Source organism: Macrotis lagotis, chromosome X (assembly GCF_037893015.1).
Source record: "Macrotis lagotis isolate mMagLag1 chromosome X, bilby.v1.9.chrom.fasta, whole genome shotgun sequence".
Lineage (NCBI taxonomy): Eukaryota > Metazoa > Chordata > Mammalia > Peramelemorphia > Peramelidae > Macrotis > Macrotis lagotis.
The window spans coordinates 329,192,727-329,211,862 of record NC_133666.1 but is presented as its reverse complement, the minus strand read 5'-3'; the positions used below and the strand labels follow the sequence as shown (position 1 = coordinate 329,211,862).

The following is a 19,136-nucleotide window of genomic DNA, read 5'->3' as shown; positions in this document are numbered from 1 at the left end:
TTGTATCTGAAATCCACTTATGCTTGAAATTCAGGGAGTAGAGAAAAGGTGTGAGAAACTCGCACTTTCAAATTCTTTTAAAATTGAATTTTGGAATTTGTTGATTTCAGTGGTAAGATTTATGCTTCCAAAGTCTAATAAGACATACATACATATATATATATATATATACATATATGTGTATATATAATATAAACTTTACAGTTGAAAAATTACTTGAAAATTAGTTCCTCCTTTAATTTCTACCTAGTCATGAAACAATGCAGGTTGTAGGAAAAGCTGATAAAATGGCTTTGATGGCATTGGCAATGTCAACCATAGAGCCCTGGGGAAGTTAGTACTACAAATAAGCTTTCCCAATAGAATCTGCCCTTTCATCTCCTTCGGAATAACGTGCCCATTGGAGAGACAAGAATTTGATTGACAGCCAATGCAGTCTCCAGTCTCCTACATTGCTCTTCTTAGAGGTATACCTGAAAAATGCCAGCTCATGTTCTCTGCCACTTGCCTTTACAATCATACATTTCAAATGACCTATATCCACAACTTGGAGCTAATATCCTAGCATCATGCAGAAATTTTGCAACCTGATGTAGGAGACCAGGAGCCAGTGATATTCTTCCCAACCTGCCCCAGACCTTAGAGATTTCTTCTAGCTTAATCTCCTAGTGAATTAAAGAACTGAGGTCACTGTCAGTTTAGAAAATACAGAAGTGAAAAGCACCATAGTCCAGGAGCAGGCAACTGTTGGCATGTATGTTCCCAAGCAATTATAATGTAAAGTGATTATGTTTGCACCCTACCACTACCCACCAAAATTTCCCTCTTTTTTCTTTTTGTCTTATCTCCCATCTTTGTTCTCTTTTATATACTTCTATTTCTTTTCTTGTTGTTTCTTTTTTTGGGGGAGAGTTGGCAGGGCTATGGGGTTAAGTGACTTACCCAAAGTCACACAGCTAGGTGATTGTTTTTTTTACATATCTGAGGTCGAATTTGAGGGCCTCCTGACCCTAGGACCCATGTTCTATCTTCTGTGCCACTTAACTGCCCTTTCATTTCTTTTCTTTTAACCTTGCAAAAGTATAAAGGCAGAAGAGACTGGTGACTGAATTGGATGAAAAAGGAAAAGGAATTTAGGGAAATTTTTTAGATATTATGCCTTGTTTATAACTATGTGTGTTGATGTACATAAACACAGCAAGCACACATGTACATTTTGCCTGATCACACACATATGTGCATAGTGTGAATGTAAGATAGGGACTTCATTTCAATTTACATTTTTAAAACTTCCCATGTGCAAAATTTTGTCTTAGTCATTAAGGGAGATACCAAGTTTGGATATGATGTAAGCTCATAATTCAGAGATGGAAAAGACTTTAGAGATCATTTATTCCAAAGTTTTCATTTTCCAAACAAGAAAACTGAGGCCTAAAATTGCTAATTTCACAAGGTCACATCAATAGTAAAAGGCAGAGACACAGTGTGAAAACTTTTACTCCCAAATTGCTTTGTTTTCTATTCCTCCCTAGAGAGCATTGCATGAAAGTCCATTAGGAAGGAATATGATGAATTCTTATGTCAGGTATAAGGAGGAAACAAAAGCCATTTTGTAATATTTATGTTAGTTGGATATTAATTATTGCCATTCACTTCAGGATCTTAGGGATAACAATCAATAGCTCTAGGTTTTGATGAGAGTAGAAGAAAATTCCTTTAGAAACTGTAATCCTCTATTAAGAGTTTATTAATCTTTCAAGAACTTTAAAATAAAATTTTAGGTAGAAGCTGTTTCAGACGAATTTGTGGGAATGTATTGTATGGGAGTGATAGAGGAGTAGAGAAATACCCCCATACTGCTGAGTTGAATGTGATAAAATGTCAATGTAAGATTTTAAATTGTATTTATATATGCCAGGAAAATCACAACCAGAGCAGAAAATGTGGAAATTCTTTTAAAAGAGATTTCAGTGTTTACAAAAATCAGTAGGGTGAAACAAAGGCTAAGAAATGTTTAGTGACCTGTTTAAGTATGGGACTATAAATTTGAACTCTGGCCTTTTGATTTTAAAACCACTATGTTACATCGTTTCCCAAGCATCTGGAAGAAAGAGAAGAAGTAAAAGTCAGACTCTGTCTTCAAGGACTTTATAGTACAGCTAGAGAGACAAGATTAAAACAAATAAAAGAATTAGAAAATAATTAAGCACTAAACTGTGATTATATTTATACTACAAAAATGAGAGAAATTATTGTGGGCTCGGGAAGTAAGGAAAGCCTTCATGGAGGGGGTAGGATATGAGATGTATCTACCTGAATAGGGAGACTGAGAGAAGGGAAGGTACTAGACAGAGGAGTCCAAATATGATATAGGAGCACTACCAATAGAGAGCCACTTGAGACTTTTTCAAGAGGGGACTGACATTTTCCATGCGCTGGTCCTGTGATTTCATTGGAAGAAAGAGCCTTGGTCAGAGAAGAAAATCTCTCTACCATATCTGCTCTGTAGTGTACAGGCTTCAGGAGTTTGGGTGAGGTCCTGAGAAAGGCTGGTAATTAGTCCAGGGCACATGTCACCAGGAGGTATCAGAGGCAATGATGAATGAAATTTTTTAATACGGTGATGTGCTTGGTAGAGTGAGCATTTAATAGTCAGAAAGTTGGAGGCGTGTCAGAGGACACCAAAACTAATCCTTCCCTCTAAAAAATCCTTTTCCTATACCTCCAGTATTGGTCAGTTTTTGCTTGAAGTCTTTCTCCACAAGAAGCCTGTCTAGGAGGTTTCAATGAGAGGAATTTCTACTTCCAGAGAAATTTATTCTAGTTTGAGAGAGGTACCTTAAGATTTTTTTTAATTTGCCTCAAGCCTAGATTTACTTCTTTTACATTATTGGAGTTTATACAATGCTTTAAAATCTAAAGGGTACTTTAGATACTTTATTTTATTTTATTTTGAGTTTGACAAAAATCTTATGAGGTTAGTTACTACAGGCAGCATTATTGCTAAGGAAACTGAGGCTTAGAGAGGTTAAATGACTTCTCTGAAATCATATAGCAGAGATGGGATGCAAATAGAGGTCTCCTTGTCTCCAAATCCAGATGTTCTCTATTGCTTGTTCCTGATTCATCTAACTTCCTCCCATGGCTTCTAGCTCTGTCCTTCAAGGGTCAATTAGAAAAATTCCTTTCTTATAATACTAGTATACTTTAAAATAGTAATGGTATCTAAGAGCAGTTTGGTGACACAGTAGACAGAGAACCAGCCCTGGAGTCAGAAAGACCTGAGTTCAAATGTAACCTCAGACACTTACTTGCGGTGTGACCATGGCTTAACCCTAGTTGCTTCAAAAAAAAAATCTCCTCCTCCCCCTCCATGATTTTCTACCTGGTGTGGAGGAAAACCTAGAGCCCACATTGTTTGGTTTTGGCTTTTGTCTTTTTTAATATTCTCTTGCCGGATACTTAGAGAGTTCAGCTTGAGTCTGAAGGTCTGAGTCAAAGACAAGAAAAAGACAATGGTTCCAAGGACAGAGCCTATTGGAGGGTACAAAGGGAGAGTTTAGAAGAAGCAGATTGATGCTTTGAGTAACAGAAGACGATGTGCCTGTTACCTGATTTGTTTATATGTGTGTTCTGAGGTTCCCTTGCACATTTATAACAATACATTGGGCAGCTGAGTGAGTACCATAGCTCACATTTCTATTGAGCTGCACGTTTTACAAACATGTTCTTCATATCCATCCCATGAGGCAGGTAGTGAAAACATGTGATCTCACTTTACAGATCATACAGAACCTGAGGCTCAGGGGAATGAACTGATCCTTATACACACACACACACACACACACACACACACACACAAAACCTAGGCAGTATTGCTGCTGAAATTCAATTTCAGGTAGGGTCCAAAACACAACTCAACCCCATCCTATGCTAGGTGAGGAGGATCCAAAAAATAAAGTCTCTGTCCTTAAGAAGGATACAGGGAAATACTGAGATTGATAAGCACCTATTTACTCAGTCATTTCAGTCAGGTCTGACTCTTTGTGACCCGATTTGGGTTTTTTTTTGGCAAAGATACTGAAGTGTTTGTGATTTCCTTCTCCAGCTCATTTGATGGATGAAGAAACTAAAGGAAACAGAATTAAGTGACTTGTCAGATTTACACTGTTCTTAAGTATCTGAAGCCACATTTGAATTCAGTTCTTCCCAATTCTAGGCCTAGTATTCTCTCCACTGTGCTACATAGACAAATAAAACAGGATTGGGTAATTTTTGCTTAGAAAAGTACACTAACTACTGAGACTTGTTGGAGTAGACTTTAAGAAAGCAGAAATTGAGTTGAGCCCTAAATGAAGAAAATAACTCTAAAAGGTAGAGATAGGGGAGAATTTATTCCAAAGATGGGGAAATAACCTGCACAAAAAAACAAGAGATAGAATGTTAAATTGAGAAAATATGTCTAATAAGTCATTTATGTTACAGGATAAGAGCTAATTAGAAAGGTTAGGATAGAACATACAGATGCTTGTATTTTTACATATATTCAGTAGATTCAGTGTAGGACTGAACATATTATATGTAAACAAATATATGTATATCTATGTAAATAGATAGAATACAATCAGGTGATTCAATGCCAAGCCTGGAGTCAAAAAGACTTATTTTCCTAAGTTCAATTTTGACCTCAGCTGTGTGACCCTGCATAAGTCACTTAAATGGGGTCATGAAGAATCAGACACAATTGAAAAACAACTGGACAAGGGAAAAAAAAGATAAACAGATGAGTGGATGAATGGATTGGTAGATAAATGGATGATGGATAAATAGATGATAGATAGATAGATAGATAGATAGATAGATAGATAGATAGATAGATAGATAGATAGATAGATGATAGATGAACCAGTCTTCTGGCTCCAAAACACAATGCCCTTTTCACTTATATTACTTTAACATTTTGAACTAACTTATGAACTAACTGAATGTAATGACAATGGCACTGAAAAAGATAAGGAGTCAAAATGTGAATTCTCAAATTGTAGCTTTTAAAATGGACCATCATTAGTCTCTTGAGTAGTAATAGTGGGAAACTACTTTGCAAAATGGTGGTGGGGACAAGCTAGGGGTACCTTTTGCTTGGGGCCTGCTCCAAACACCTATTTCACTATGTCTTCAGTGCTATAAAATGAAACAGCTCTATTTAGAGAATCTTTGTAGTATTGGGGAAAAACTAAATGCCATATTATTAGCAATATTTGGGAATAAGGTGGTTTTTCCAAACTGTTTATATGTTTGCAAATAACTAATGAGATAAGCCTTATATAGTGGATTGTACTTTACAGTTCAGGCAACTAGAAAAAGACTCATAATTGTTATCTTATAAAGAATATACTCCTAGGTAAAAATTGGTTCACAGTCAAATGTATTCTTGTGTAGCCAACCTATTTCTTTAAATTGCTTTCTTAAACCTGGTTGCATATGTCGGAATGGGGCAGTCCAGATGTAAGACTTTCAATAAAATTGGTACTAGGGAAAAGGGGAGGAGCTAGGAAGGATAAGCGTCTGGACCTCCCAGAGTCAGATTTATCAACCATCCAGCCCATGACTAATCTGTGACAAATTCTTACTAGTCCATAAAACTTTTACTACCAAAGAACATTATTTTATAACAAATTAATTCCTTTTTTTTTAGTTTTTTATTTAGGTTTTTGCAAGGCAATGGGGGTTAAGTGGCTTGTCCAAGGCCACACAGCTAGGTAATTATTAATAATTATTAATAATCTGAGGCCAGATTTGAACTCAGGTACTCCTGACTCCAGAGCCGGTGCTCTATCCACTGCACCACCTAGCCGCCCCCCAATAAAGTAATTCTTAATGAAATACAGGGAAGAATACTATAATGTTGCTCTTCAGACCTCTCAGAATTCTATTTTCTCCTCTGAAATGAGGGGGATGATCTAGATGATCCTTAAGGTCCCTTCTAGTTCCAAATCTATGATCCTATAGACCTGTGAAATGCTTCCACTCTAAAAATTCTTCCTTTTTCTGGTCCATGGTCCCTGGCCTTTTTGCTATGAGACTGTCACAGGACAGAGTGATCCATTCTCCAAAAACAAAGAGTTGAGATATTTTTTATTCTGTCTTCTGGATATATTTAATTTGGAGCAGTTTCTTTTCACTCGGGACCTTGATCCACTGGAAACTTCTTCAGGATCTAGGAGCTAGATCTTACATCTGGAGTTATCTTGCTACCTCATTTAAGAGATTCTCTTGAAGAATCCACAGTTCTTTATGTGCCTAATTTTCCCTGGAACTGACTGCTACTGGACTTGCTCCAGGGGCTGTTTCCCATATGGCTTGTCGCTTTGTCTTCCTAGGAGAGCTCAGTATTGGACTGTTGGACTTCCTCTTGTTTGGCAGCTTAATAGCAGCAGTGGACCCTGTGGCTGTCCTGGCTGTTTTTGAAGAAGTCCATGTCAATGATGTCCTGTTTATCATCGTTTTTGGGGAGTCGCTGCTAAATGACGCTGTCACTGTGGTAAGCATGGGATGGTAAGAGTTTGGTTTCCTATGAAAGCTCTGTTGCAACTTTTAGCTTTTCTTTTTAAATAGTTGGGAATACTAGGTAAAAACAATTCAGTAGATTTGAAATTCCATGCAGCCAAATGGCTGAAAAATTCTGACAATTCCAGGTACACATCCTTTCATTCTATTTCCTTTCCCACTCTCTAGGCCTTGACAAGAACCTGCCACCAACCCGAGGATAAGCTCGGTCTGATTCTCCCGAGTGGAAAACTTTACTGAAACCTAAATCTACTCTATCTGCAGTATTCTCTTTACTTACGAAATTTGTAATCTCATCAAGGAAAGTTTCTGGCATGTCTTATTGTTAAATCTGATAGCTCTTCAGACCCCTTGCATCCCGTTTTTACTGACTCCCTTACCTTGTTATTTAATATCTTTTGCCCACATTAAATGTCATTTTAAACAGCTACTAGTCTTCTTTTCTTAACTAGTAAATTAAGAAGCCCTTTGGGAATAGGGAGGGGGGTAGAGAAGGGAATGAGGAATGAGGAAACTCCCTCCACCAAAACAAATCAGCCCCTGGTCTATAACTGATAATTCCCTGAAGGCTCTTGGAGGTTAAGGGAATTGTCCAGGGTCACATAGCCTATTATGTGTCAGAGGCTGAACTAGAACCCAAGTCTTCCTGATTCCAAAAGTTTGGCTCTTGATCCACTACACATTACTGTTTCTCTGATCAGTTTTTGTTGTTGCTGCTGTCACTTGGTTGTTTCAGTTGTGTCATCATGGCCTGTTTTGGGATTTTCTTGGCAAAGGTACTGGAGTAGTTTTCTTTTTCCTTCTCCAGCTCATTTTATAGATGAGGAACTGAGGCAAACAGATTGAAGTGACTTGCCTCAGGTCACACAGCTAATAAGTTTCTGAGGTCATATTTGAACTCAGGTCTTCCTGACTCCAGGTCCAGTGCTCTATCCACTGGCTACCTAGCTTCTCCACAGACCAGTTTTATTTCCTCCTAATTCAAAGTTGCAAACATTTTATAACAAGGTTTATTCCATTATTTTCAAACTCATAGATGTACATAATCTATAAATATGAAGTTATAAAATATTTAATCACTTATTTCTATAAATCTAAAGTTATAAAATATTTAATCACTATTACTAAGAGCAGTGGTTCTCAAATTTTTTGTTCCTGAGTCCAATCAGTGGAATGGAAGACCCCCCACAGTCTTCCCCATCTACTTCTGCTTATCACTGCATGAAAGTTCCATTGGATTTGAGAAAGGAAGGGTCTTGAACTTCTCCTAAGACACCAAAGGAATTATTTCTGAATTTTAATTAATATGACAAATAAATGACAGATTTCTGCTCAAAATAAAAAGCTGAGCTGGGCTTAGAGATAGTTTTAGGGCAAATGTCGAAACCACAATTGTTCATCTCCCAGGATAACTGGAAAGCTTCCGTAGGTGAACAAAGGTCTCTAGACACTTTGTGATCCTTAGAGCCCTTTGAGGGTAAGACTGATGGAAAGTATTAATATAAGATTTATAAAACTTTTTTTAACCAAAGGACATATGTGTTTTGCTGCCAAAGGAAATAAGATCTCTCTTCAGTGTTTTCCAAGATCCTCTCCTTGACTAGACTAGGGTATACCCCAGGAAAAAATAGAAGGAATTAGCCAGCTTTCCCAGCTTGAGAATAATTGCTTTGTAAATCTCCTTTTAATAGTGGTTAGATTCAAAGGACCTAGCTTTACTATTTATGTTTAATCTTGGACAAATGACTCATTGAGCCTCAGTTTCTTTATCTGTAAAATGAAGGGATCAGACCAGATCCTAAATCTTTATGGTTCTTTGGAACTGAGAGGGGGAGAGAGAGAGAAGAGAGAGAGAGAGAGAGAGAGAGAGAGAGAGAGAGAGAGAGAGAGAGAGAGAGAGAGAAGAGAGAGAGAGAGATACAGACAGACAGACACAGACACAGACAGACAGAGAGAGAGAGATAGAGAAAGACAGACAGAGAGAGAGAGAGAGATTAAGATTTTTTCCCCTCTGGAGTATAGACCCAGTACTCTCCTTAGTCAATCATTCTCATTCTTTTAAGAGTGTTCTATTATTAGATCTGATAGCTCTTTAGACACTCTGCATTATACTGTTTACTGATTTACTGAAAAAGGATAATAAATCCTTGGAGATTAACACAGCAATTTTTTTTTCTCCCAATGTTTGCAATTGTTTATTTGATTGTATAATGTGTTCTCTCTCTTCTAAAGTGCCACACACACACACACACACACACAAAACCTTAACTTGCCTTTTTTTAAGAATTTCGCAACCCTTGACATAAATGGAGATAAATAGCTGTAAAGTGTTGAAAAATTAATGTAGGGAATTAGCAACCTACAAACAGGAAAACCTCAGTTTTGTCGGAATCAAGAAATTGTAGCTGCCTCTACCTCCCCCACACTACCACCTAGGTGTATGCCCGCGTGCACACGCGCGCACACAGACAGATACACATACACACAGACACAGACACAGACACACACACACACACACACACACACACACACACACACACACACTCCTTAGTTTGTGTTATAGACCTCCCTACCATGGCATACCTGTTTGGAGAAATGGAACTCCTAGAATTGTGGGAATATTAAAGGCAAGGAGAGAAGATGTACAGGAGGAGGGGAGGAGTAGAGAATAACAGCTGCCCAGTTCATGTAGGGCTGCAGTGCCCAGTTTGCATAGTTCTGATGCTATCATCAATCCTGCCCAGGTGACAGGGAGGAATAGCACAGAAAGCAGCATCTGACCCATATTTAGACTTAAAACTGAACAGAGTATAAAAGACTATGTAGGCACTAACTGCATTAAGCAAAAGAATTAGGAAAGTCAAATCCTGCTTGATACTATACTACCATAGTCCATTTTTCTTATAATATCTCATTTTTGACCAATACCTTTTTGAAAAATCAAAGTTAGGACAGCCTATAAGACCCAACACTACTCCCTTTGTGGGGGGGTAATGAACATGGTACACATCTACCTATCCATAGAAAACTGAAATCTATCCATAAGATACCACATGCAACAGCAAACTCCAAAGGGATGGTACTAAATATGATTATTTCTCCACCTCTGTAAAAGATTTTCTCTCTCTCTTTTTTTAGGTTTTTTTTTGCAAGGCAAACGGGGTTAAGTGGCTTGCCCAAGGCCACACAGCTAGGCAATTAAGTGTCTGAGACTGGATTTGAACCCAGGTACTCCTGACTCCAAGGCCGGTGCTTTATCTACTACGCCACCTAGCCGCCCCTAAAAGATTTTCTCTAAAAAGTCTTCATTTTTTTGGTAAATAATCTGATTTATTGATTACCATTAGAAATTTGTGGGATGAAAACAGATACATTTCTCATTAAGAAAATTGTCCTTAGGGGGCAGCTAGGTGGTACAGGGGATCAAATACAGCCCTGGAGTCAGGAGGACCTGAGTTCAAATTTGATCTCAGACATATCATAATTACCTAGCTGTGTGACCTTGGGCAAGTCACTTAACCCTATTGCCTTGCAAAAAAAAAGAAAAAGAAAAAAAAGAAAAGAAAATTGTCCTTATCCTTGCTTAGTTTTGTTTATCTAATCAGAAAAAAAAACCAGGACTTGGGCATTCATATTTAGTTCCCAAAATATTTTCAAGGGTTTTATAAGATGAATGATCACTAATCCTAGTTCCACTGATACAATTCAATCACTATTTTTTGTTTCTATAATTACTAAACTACCAAGAGCAGCTCAAAATTTTATTTATCATGAAGTTCTAAGTAGTTTCAGCCTTCTTTTATGTGACCTCTATTTCCCAAAGAAAAACAAGGCTGATAAAAACTGCCCTTTTGATCCTATGATTTTGCATTTAATGACTTCATGAATTAAAGCAATTCTTATTTCATTCCTACAGACTAGACAACTGAATTTAGCAAGAATAAAATCTGTTTTTGAGACTTGTTTTCATCACACCTTTAGGTTACTTCCAGATATTCACATCAATTCTCTTTTTCTAGCACAAATATTCTAGGTCCTGGATCTAGAGGGATAAGGGACCATGCTGTGGTACAGTGGGGAAAGGGGCTCCATCTAGAGTCAAATCTCTGTTCAAATCCCCGCACTGCTGTAAACTGCCTCTCTGACTTTGGGCCTCAGTTTGTTCATTTGTAAAATGATGGCGTTAGATCTAGAGCTGGGGCAGGGAATGTCTGATGGTAGGCCATATAAACCTGCAAAATCATTTATTCTGATGTTGCCATGGCAAAATTCAACAAATCTAGGAGCTTTTTAGGGGTGAATTAATTAAATGTTTGACCAAATATGGCAGGCTAATTTTTAAATTGATAATTTTGTATGGCCTGCGAATGATGTCATAAATATCTAAATGACCCTTGACAGAAAAAAAGGTTTCCCCCCACACACACTGATCCAGAGGAAATTTCAACCCTTCTAGTTCTATACTTATAATCCTAATTCTGTATCTATTCCTCAAAACAGAGATATTTTGAAATCTTAGTGGAGCTATTGATCAGAATAGAGAATATTTGCTTTCCTCTTATATTCACCTTTTTAGTGATCACAGGTCTGCTTAGAGCAGGTCGGGTAGAACCCTATGTTTCTCTTCTGTAGAATGTGAATGACTGGGGTGGGTGGGGGAAGAGCAAAAGTAACCTTTAGGGAAAACTAGCCTGCTCTATTTTGTGCCATCTCTATATGGCATCCCTTTTTCTGGGTTATGTAAATAAAATGTTATAATTCTTTGGTGTTTGTGAGGTACTTTCTGGAAAAGGAGTAGAAACTAGCATCATTTTAAAAGAACACAGAAAACACAGCTGTCTATACAAGCTGTAGTGAGGAAAAGCAATTATGCAGGATCGAGTTTCTTAGCTTTTTATCTCAATGTCTTGATAGGATAATGTTTAAACATCAACACCCACATAAACTGCAGGGGGTAAGGATCCCACAAGCCAGGAGTCAAAACAACACCAAAGTCATTTTTTTAAAATACGTGAGTTTGATAATCATGATTTACTGAATTACATGGTTTATCAGACCTATTTTTGTATAGTAAAGGAGCTTGCCATTATAAGTCTCTTAGCAGGTGATCATACAGAAAACCATGGCATGTAGATGGTACACAATTCTGAATTTTGCTATTTATTTGAAAAGATTTCAGTTCAGAATGTTCTTTCCTCTTCCCATTGAATAGACAATGTATTGCATTTCATCTTCCTCTCTTATTTTTGGCCTTTTTAATGTTGATTATTATTATTCCATGATGATTTTTCCTTCCAACAGTTTTGTTTCCAAACTAGACTGATTCCTTTCTCCTCCTCCCCATTTCTACCATAGTCCTACATTCCATGACTTGTAAAATCAGTGCCTAATATTAGTAGTAGGGAATATGAGATATAATGAACTCTTATTTGATTCATTTTCTCTCCTTTTAGGTCCTGTATAATGTTTTTGACTCTTTTGTGTCACTGGGTGCTGATAAAGTGACAGGAGTGGACTGTGTGAAAGGCATAGGTATGTAAATTGAGATATTTCCTAATCCTTTCTTCAGAACCATACCATTAAAGGCTTTTATATAAGGGCTTCTATTTTAGCAAAATTAAAGTAATTAGTATAATTGATTCAACAGTTTTGTCAAAATCAGTATTTTGCATGATCATCTACATAGCAATAATAATACTTTCTAGGGGCAAGTGAGTATTTCTTAGAGTGGATCCATTTACACTCTAAAAACTTTGCTTCCATGATTTCTTCTCCATGAGTCCTATAATCTGTAGAAGCAGGGGGTGCTGACATTAAAATGTTGAATGAAAACAGTTGCTCTACTAACCCGCTTTAGAAAGAATTTCCCCTTTTTGGATTAGAGACTATCTTTTCCTAAACTGTATTTATTAGGTTCCCCAAACCTGTTTCTGTAACTCATATTTCCTATGGGCTCTTTACAGTCACACAGGCCTAAAACTACATCTCACCCTCCATCATTTTTCAAATTCAGTTGCCAAGCCTTGACTGTTTGCCTACAGTCTTTTGCATCCATCCTTTCCTTTTCATTCCCATTCCTATAATGGTTTCTTCACCTTAGCACATCATTTTGCAACATTCATATTTAGAAAGCATCAACTGTTGCCTGCCTCCTACATAATCAACAACAGGAAGTATTTATTAAGTATCTTTTGTGCCAGGCAAATACAAATACAAAAGTGAGATTATATCAGCCCTCACAAAGCTTATATTCTTCTATAGGAATACACGTTTATAGTTAAATAGTTAAACTCAATATATATACAAAATAAAAACAGAATGATTAGAGGATGGAGGGAACTAGCAACTGGGGGGGGTCTGGAAAAACCTCTTGAAAGAGGTAGACACTTGAATCCAACCTTTAAAGAACAAGGGGTTTCAAGGGAAAGAATTGAGGAAGGAAAACATCCCAAGCAAGCAGTACCATGAAGACAGAAGATAGAATGTCTTGAGAGATAGCAAGCTGCATGATCCTGGAATAATGTAGACTGGAAATACTGGAAAGATAAAATAGAGCTATAGATTATGAAGATTTGAAATGACAAATATGAATTAGTATTTTATCCTAGATGCAGTAGTGGTCTCTTGAACAGGGAAACAATATTGTTAGACCATCCTTTAGAAATCCATTTCTCAGCTATTTGGAGGACAGATGGAAGAAAGGATAATCTGGAAGGAGACTATTTGGGAAACAATTTCTGTAGTTTGGTTGAGAAGTAATGAGAACATGAACTAGCTTGTTTGTGATCTAAGAGAGAAGAAGACAGATACAAGAGATTTATAGAAGGAAGAACTGGCAAGATTTGGCAATTGATTGGCTATGTAAATCAGTAAAAAGGAGTAAAAAGGAAGAGTTGAAGATGACTTCTAGCTTACAATGATATTAGATGGCAAAATGTAAAATCAACAACATTAATAGGGAAATAAGTTCAAAGAAGGGTTTAATAGAAAAGAATGAATTCCATTTTGGATATGTTGACTTTAAGATGCCTATAGAATTGTTTTCTTATACATATAGGTCAGATTTCAGTAAGCATAGGAGGGGATGGTGGGTAGAAGAGATCATGCCAGTTGCTTGAGAAGAAGCAAAAAGGTTTGAAATCACTCTTAGCAAATGAGATAGAGGTTCATCAGGAAGAAATGGGAGAATTTTTGTGCAGTACTGAGGACCCAGTTGAAGCTCAGGAGCATGTTTAAAATGGATACAAACAGCATGGTTGTAAGATTTTCTCCAACCGTGTTTCTCAGCTCAGAAGAAGCAGAGAATGTGAATGGTGGAGATTATCCAGGATTAGAATTTAGAAGGGGATGAATGTTATAGACAAAGGAACAAGAGAATTAAAGGTAAAAGTTGATATAAAGTTGAACTAGTTAATAAGGGGTCAAAGTTTTGAAAGTAAGAAAGTAAAACCAGAATAAGGGTGATGGCCAAGGTGGCCAGAGTGACTGGAACTTTATTTGAACACAGAGAATAGGTTTTAGGCTCAGGGAGAGATGTCAGGGCAGAGGTTTTGATCTTATGAATTTCAGAGTTATTGTGGTAGCTTATCACTTGTAGTTGATGATGAGAACAAGGGTATGACCATCCTTATTTATAGAATGGGAGATAATGGTAATTTGCAGTAGATGTGTCAACTGGGCCTTCAATACTCCTGAGTACAGATTAAAATGTAATAGGGAAATATTTAACAAAATAAATAAAAATATAAAACATAGATATTGCTAATATGTAGTTTTTCTAAGTCAATTATTCAACTCTCAGGGGTTTTTAGTTTAATGGCCCATTTCTATTTGAGTTTAGTATCAGTGGTTTAGGGAATTGATGAATCGAGAAACAGAAATATTTTAGGAGATAGCAAATCAACAAACCCAAATTGAGGTTCCCAAGATCAAGAGCAAGGAATTGGAATTGAAAGAAATCCTGGGAGAAAGGCAGGTGAACTCATTGAGAAAAAAAAGAAGAAATGATCTGGGACTATCATGACAATCTTGGAGCATTATAATAACCACCAGAATCTGTTGATATATGTGGGTGGAGGAGAGGTTTCTAAGGGCGAAGATGTTAGTGGGAAAACACTTGGGAGTAACTGTGAGAAGAACAAGAAACATACCCACTTCTCTCCTAACACAGTATATGAGAGGATGCCAGGATTCACAATGGAGAAAAAGGATTGATATGAATGGATGGTGATGTTTTTTCCTTAGTTCTCAAAGAAGACCATGACATCAAGGAAGTGATACCATGACAAGCAAGTGAATTGCATTTGAGTAAGGGGGGAACTGTGCTAATTACCAGCCTTACTTTCTCCTCCACAGCCATCTGGGTCCAGTGATCAGAAATGAATCAGATGACTGGAGATGGCTCTAGATGCTAGGCAATCAGGGTTAAGTGACTTGCCCAAGGTCACACAGCTAGTAAGTGGCAAGTGTCTGAGCCTGAATTCAAACTCTCATCCTCCTGACTCTAACCACTGTGCTCTAACCACTGTGCCACCTAGCTGCCCCATCGAATGGATACTTCTGTATTGGCTAGTTATAGAGGGTTGTGATGTAGATTAATTTTCTCACCCACTAATCAACAGCCAGGACAATTCTTTCTCTGTCCCATCCCAAAATTAAGTTGTTTTCCTCTCCTAATGGAGTTGGTGAGAGGGTTACTAGAGGTTGTGGTAAGAAGTGGGGGGCAGCAAGCAAATGACTGTCCCAGTAGAATGGATGAATGGAATGATATGCTCCTTAGTCTGACAGTTCCCATCCTTCACAATCTGTCCCCATGCTACCTTTGCAGGTTTATCTTTCACTATTCCTATTCATATAACCAATATTCTATACAACTGGACTATTTAGAATTACTTGAATATGGCCTATGTTGTCATCTTTGCTTCTTTGCTCACATTAGAACTTTGGTTGGTCTTATTCTTCTTTATCCAAGAAGATCAAAGTGACATCACTAAGTCTGAGACAAATAACAGTGGGTCTGACTGTGACTGATCAGACCAATAGGAGCTCAGAAGACTCTATCACAGGTCAGGCACAAATAGTCCATGTGAACACCTGGGGTGGATACTGTAAACTTACAGATGTCACGTTTCCTTTGAGCTGCTTCAGTTCTGCCTTCCTCATAGAGTGCAGCACCCTCTCTGATGAGGCACACTATGCTGAATGGTCCTGTGCCGGTGTCTCCCATACTGTACAATTAATTCCAAAGTTCTCCAAAGAGACCTTCAGGGTATCTTGGCATTGCTTCTTCTGACCCCCTTGTAAGTGTATGGCCTGTGAGAGTTCTCCATAGAATAGTATTTTTGGCAAGCATATGACTGGCATTCTAAGAATATGCCCAGTCCACTACAATCGCTCTCTCTCTCTTGTAATGTTGGAAAACTAGGCAGTTGTAATGCCCATCTTTCTTCTTCCTATTGGAAATAACACTCAGTCTTCTAGTCCATCACAAATTCTATATTCTTCATGAAGTCTCCCTGACTTTACCAGCCTGAAGGGCACTTTCACTTTATATAATCAGTTCAAACTACCACATATTTTTTAAGAGCCTGTTGTGGGTGAGGTATTGGGGAAACAAAGATTGAAAAAAAATAGTACATACCCTTAATAACTTAAGTACTTTTGGAGAGATACAATATGTACACAAATAATGAATGTTTTGATGATTGTCCTTCATTATCAAAGAAGACCATGACATCAGGGTGGTGATACCATGACAAGCACAAGAATTTGATTTGAATGAGGGGGTGTTGTACTAAGCTATCAACTTCACTTTCTCCTCTGTAATCATCTGACTCCAGTGACCAGATTTGGACCAGGACAACTGGAGATGGCCCTGGATGTGAGGCAGTCAGGGTTAAATATCTTGCCCAAAGTCACACAGCTAGCAAATGTCTGAGGCTAGATTCAAACTTACATCCTCCTGACTCCAAAGCCAGTGCTCTACCCACTGCACCACCTAATTGCCCCATACATATAACTAGTCACAAAACCAATACAGTTATTTCAAAAGGTAAAGAGGGATATAATGAACTGACCTTAAGCTGGACTTTGAAGGAAGTTAGGACAGAGGTGAGGAAGGAATGCATTTTAAACATTGGGGTCCACCTGTATTAAGTGGGAGAAGAAATGTCATGACTAGTAGGCCAATCTGACCAAGCAGAGCATGCATGAAGAAAAGTGATATGAAATAAAAATGAATCTGTAGGTTGGAGCCATATTGTAGATGGCTTTAGATGCCCCGCAAAGATGCTTGTATTTTATGTTGAAGATAATAGAGAGTCACTGAAGATTTCTGAGTAGTCATTGAGTTAATATTGTCAGACAGGTTTGAATAATGGATTGGGAAGGGAAAGACTGGAAACAGGGAGACAAATTAAGAGGCTTCTATTGTAGTCTAGGAAAGAAGAATTAAAGAATTAAAGTAGGGTAGAGGCTGAGTGAATGAAAAGGAGATAGATGCAACAGATACTGTGAGGGTGGAATCAACAAAACAACATCTGAATGAACAATGAACAACATCTAGATATAGATATATATGAACAGAGATGATCATCAAACCCACGGATACAGATGAGCTCACCATGAGACAATCTGGAAGAAGAAAAGTGGACCCAGCCTTGGGGAAATGAAAAAGATGATAGAGCAAAAAAGATTGAAGTTATGGTCAAACTGGTAGTAAGAGAATCTAGAATAATATTTCACAAAAGAGAGAAGTATTCAGGAGAGGGGTAGGTGTGACCAGCAATGTAAAAAGCTTTAGCAAAGACAAAGAGACCTGAGAAAAAGGTCATTGAATATAGCAGAAAAGTTTCCGTACTTTTTGAGGAAGCATTTCTAGTAGAGTAGGAGGAGGGCAGTGGGCCCAAGAATCAGAGACTACAAGGAATTAAAAAGTGAATGAGAAATGAATAAATGGAGACAAATAGTATGGAAGATCTTTTCTAGGAATTTAGTTATGAGAAGGCAGAGAGATATGCTAGGGATATACCATGATCATTTGAGAGGATGGCAAGGTTGAGTAAAGGTTCTTTGTTAGTTTTGATATTCTTTTAAAGGATGAGGTAGACAATGAAGGAAGAAGTAAACACTCCAAAGAGAGTGGAAGATGTGAGCTCAAGACCACAAGTTGAAAGCTTGATGCTGGCAAGAAGAGCAAATTTTTTTTATCAGGGAGTGGAGCAAGTGAGAGAGTGATATAGACAGTTTTTAAGGAATGGAAATGAGGTGAAAGGGATCTGGCCTTGATGGAGCTTTATTTTTTTAAGATATCTGAAAGGGAGGGGTGATTTAGGAAGTCTGTGTAGTTAAAAGAAGGTTTAAAACATTCTATAGAAAGAGTAAAATGGTCAATCAGAGAAAAATACAGGATTTTCTAGAAATTCAGAGGGCTTATTAGGTAACAATTAGCCGGGTTATGTGTTTTTTTTTTCAGTATATTTCTGAAATATTTAAGTAGGAGCAGAGAAGCCAGATGAGGTGGTTTTACCATTTGACTGGGATTTATTATTAAGAGACCTGATGGAGGGCAGTGTCAGTTCAGTTTGGTCATCTGAGAGAGTGAAAATACCAAGAGCCCAAATGAAAACACCTTCCCCATACATTGTGGCACTTGGCTCCTGGTATCTTGGTGATTCTGAGACCCATCACTTTTAGATTTCATATTCTTCTGACTCTGGACCTCTGGTGACCTTGGCCTGGAAGTGCTAACCGTGATCTGTGAATCACTATATTTCTAATGGATGGAGCATGGTATAGTGGATAGGGCGCTGGGCTTGGAGTCAAGAAGACTTGCCCTTGATACTTATTCACTGTGTGACCATGGGCAAGATCCTCTTCCTCCCCACATTCTCATATATATTTACCTTGTATCTATGCTAATACTAACATGTTCTCTCTCTAGTAGATTCTAAGTGCAGGAACTGCTCTTTTTTTTTTTGTCTATATTCTCACCACCTAATGCAGAGCCTGGAACTTAATAGGCACATACATAACTGTAGAAATTTAATTGAATCTAATTACCTCTATTGATAAATGACACACTCTTAGGAGTAATCTGCCCCTAAAATAATTACTGCAAGAGGAAGTATTTTTCTACTTCATGTTTAGAATATAATCATTTTCTGTTCTTTGCTAAAATGATTGGCCATGGTATCAGGTCATTTAAGGAGAAATTCTGAAATTCCCTTACTTCTGTCTATGATAGGGGGAGGGGGAATGCTTTTACGAGGAACAAACAAAGTCTCTAGAAGACTATGAAAATGTGTTGGTCCTGAGAGTTGACAATAAGAACTCTCACCCTCCTCTTCTCTCCTCCCCTGGAAAATAGTAGCTAGAACTTTAGTTGCTCATGTATGAGAGAAAGCCCTGAGAAGCAGAGAATGCAGTCTCTTGTTTCCTAGAGCTTGTTGATCCTCAGTAGGATGGGGTTACTGAGCAACGAATGACGAAAAAATGATCATGAGAGACAGGCCACATCCAGTGCTGTCACCCACGACCCTGGGGCCCTGGGATGCCTGGAACAGTGAGGC

At 37.8% G+C, this 19,136-nt stretch overlaps 1 protein-coding gene across 1 annotated transcript in view; it reads left to right on the top strand.

Annotated features, from left to right (window-relative positions):
- Positions 1-19,136, top strand: part of SLC9A3 (solute carrier family 9 member A3) — a 119,046-nt gene that overhangs the window by 62,619 nt on the left and 37,291 nt on the right. Inside the window, exons 3-4 of the mRNA XM_074206829.1 lie at positions 6,381-6,541; positions 12,021-12,099. Of these exons, the coding sequence (XP_074062930.1) occupies positions 6,381-6,541; positions 12,021-12,099 (240 nt within the window). The remainder of the gene's footprint in view (positions 1-6,380; positions 6,542-12,020; positions 12,100-19,136) is intronic.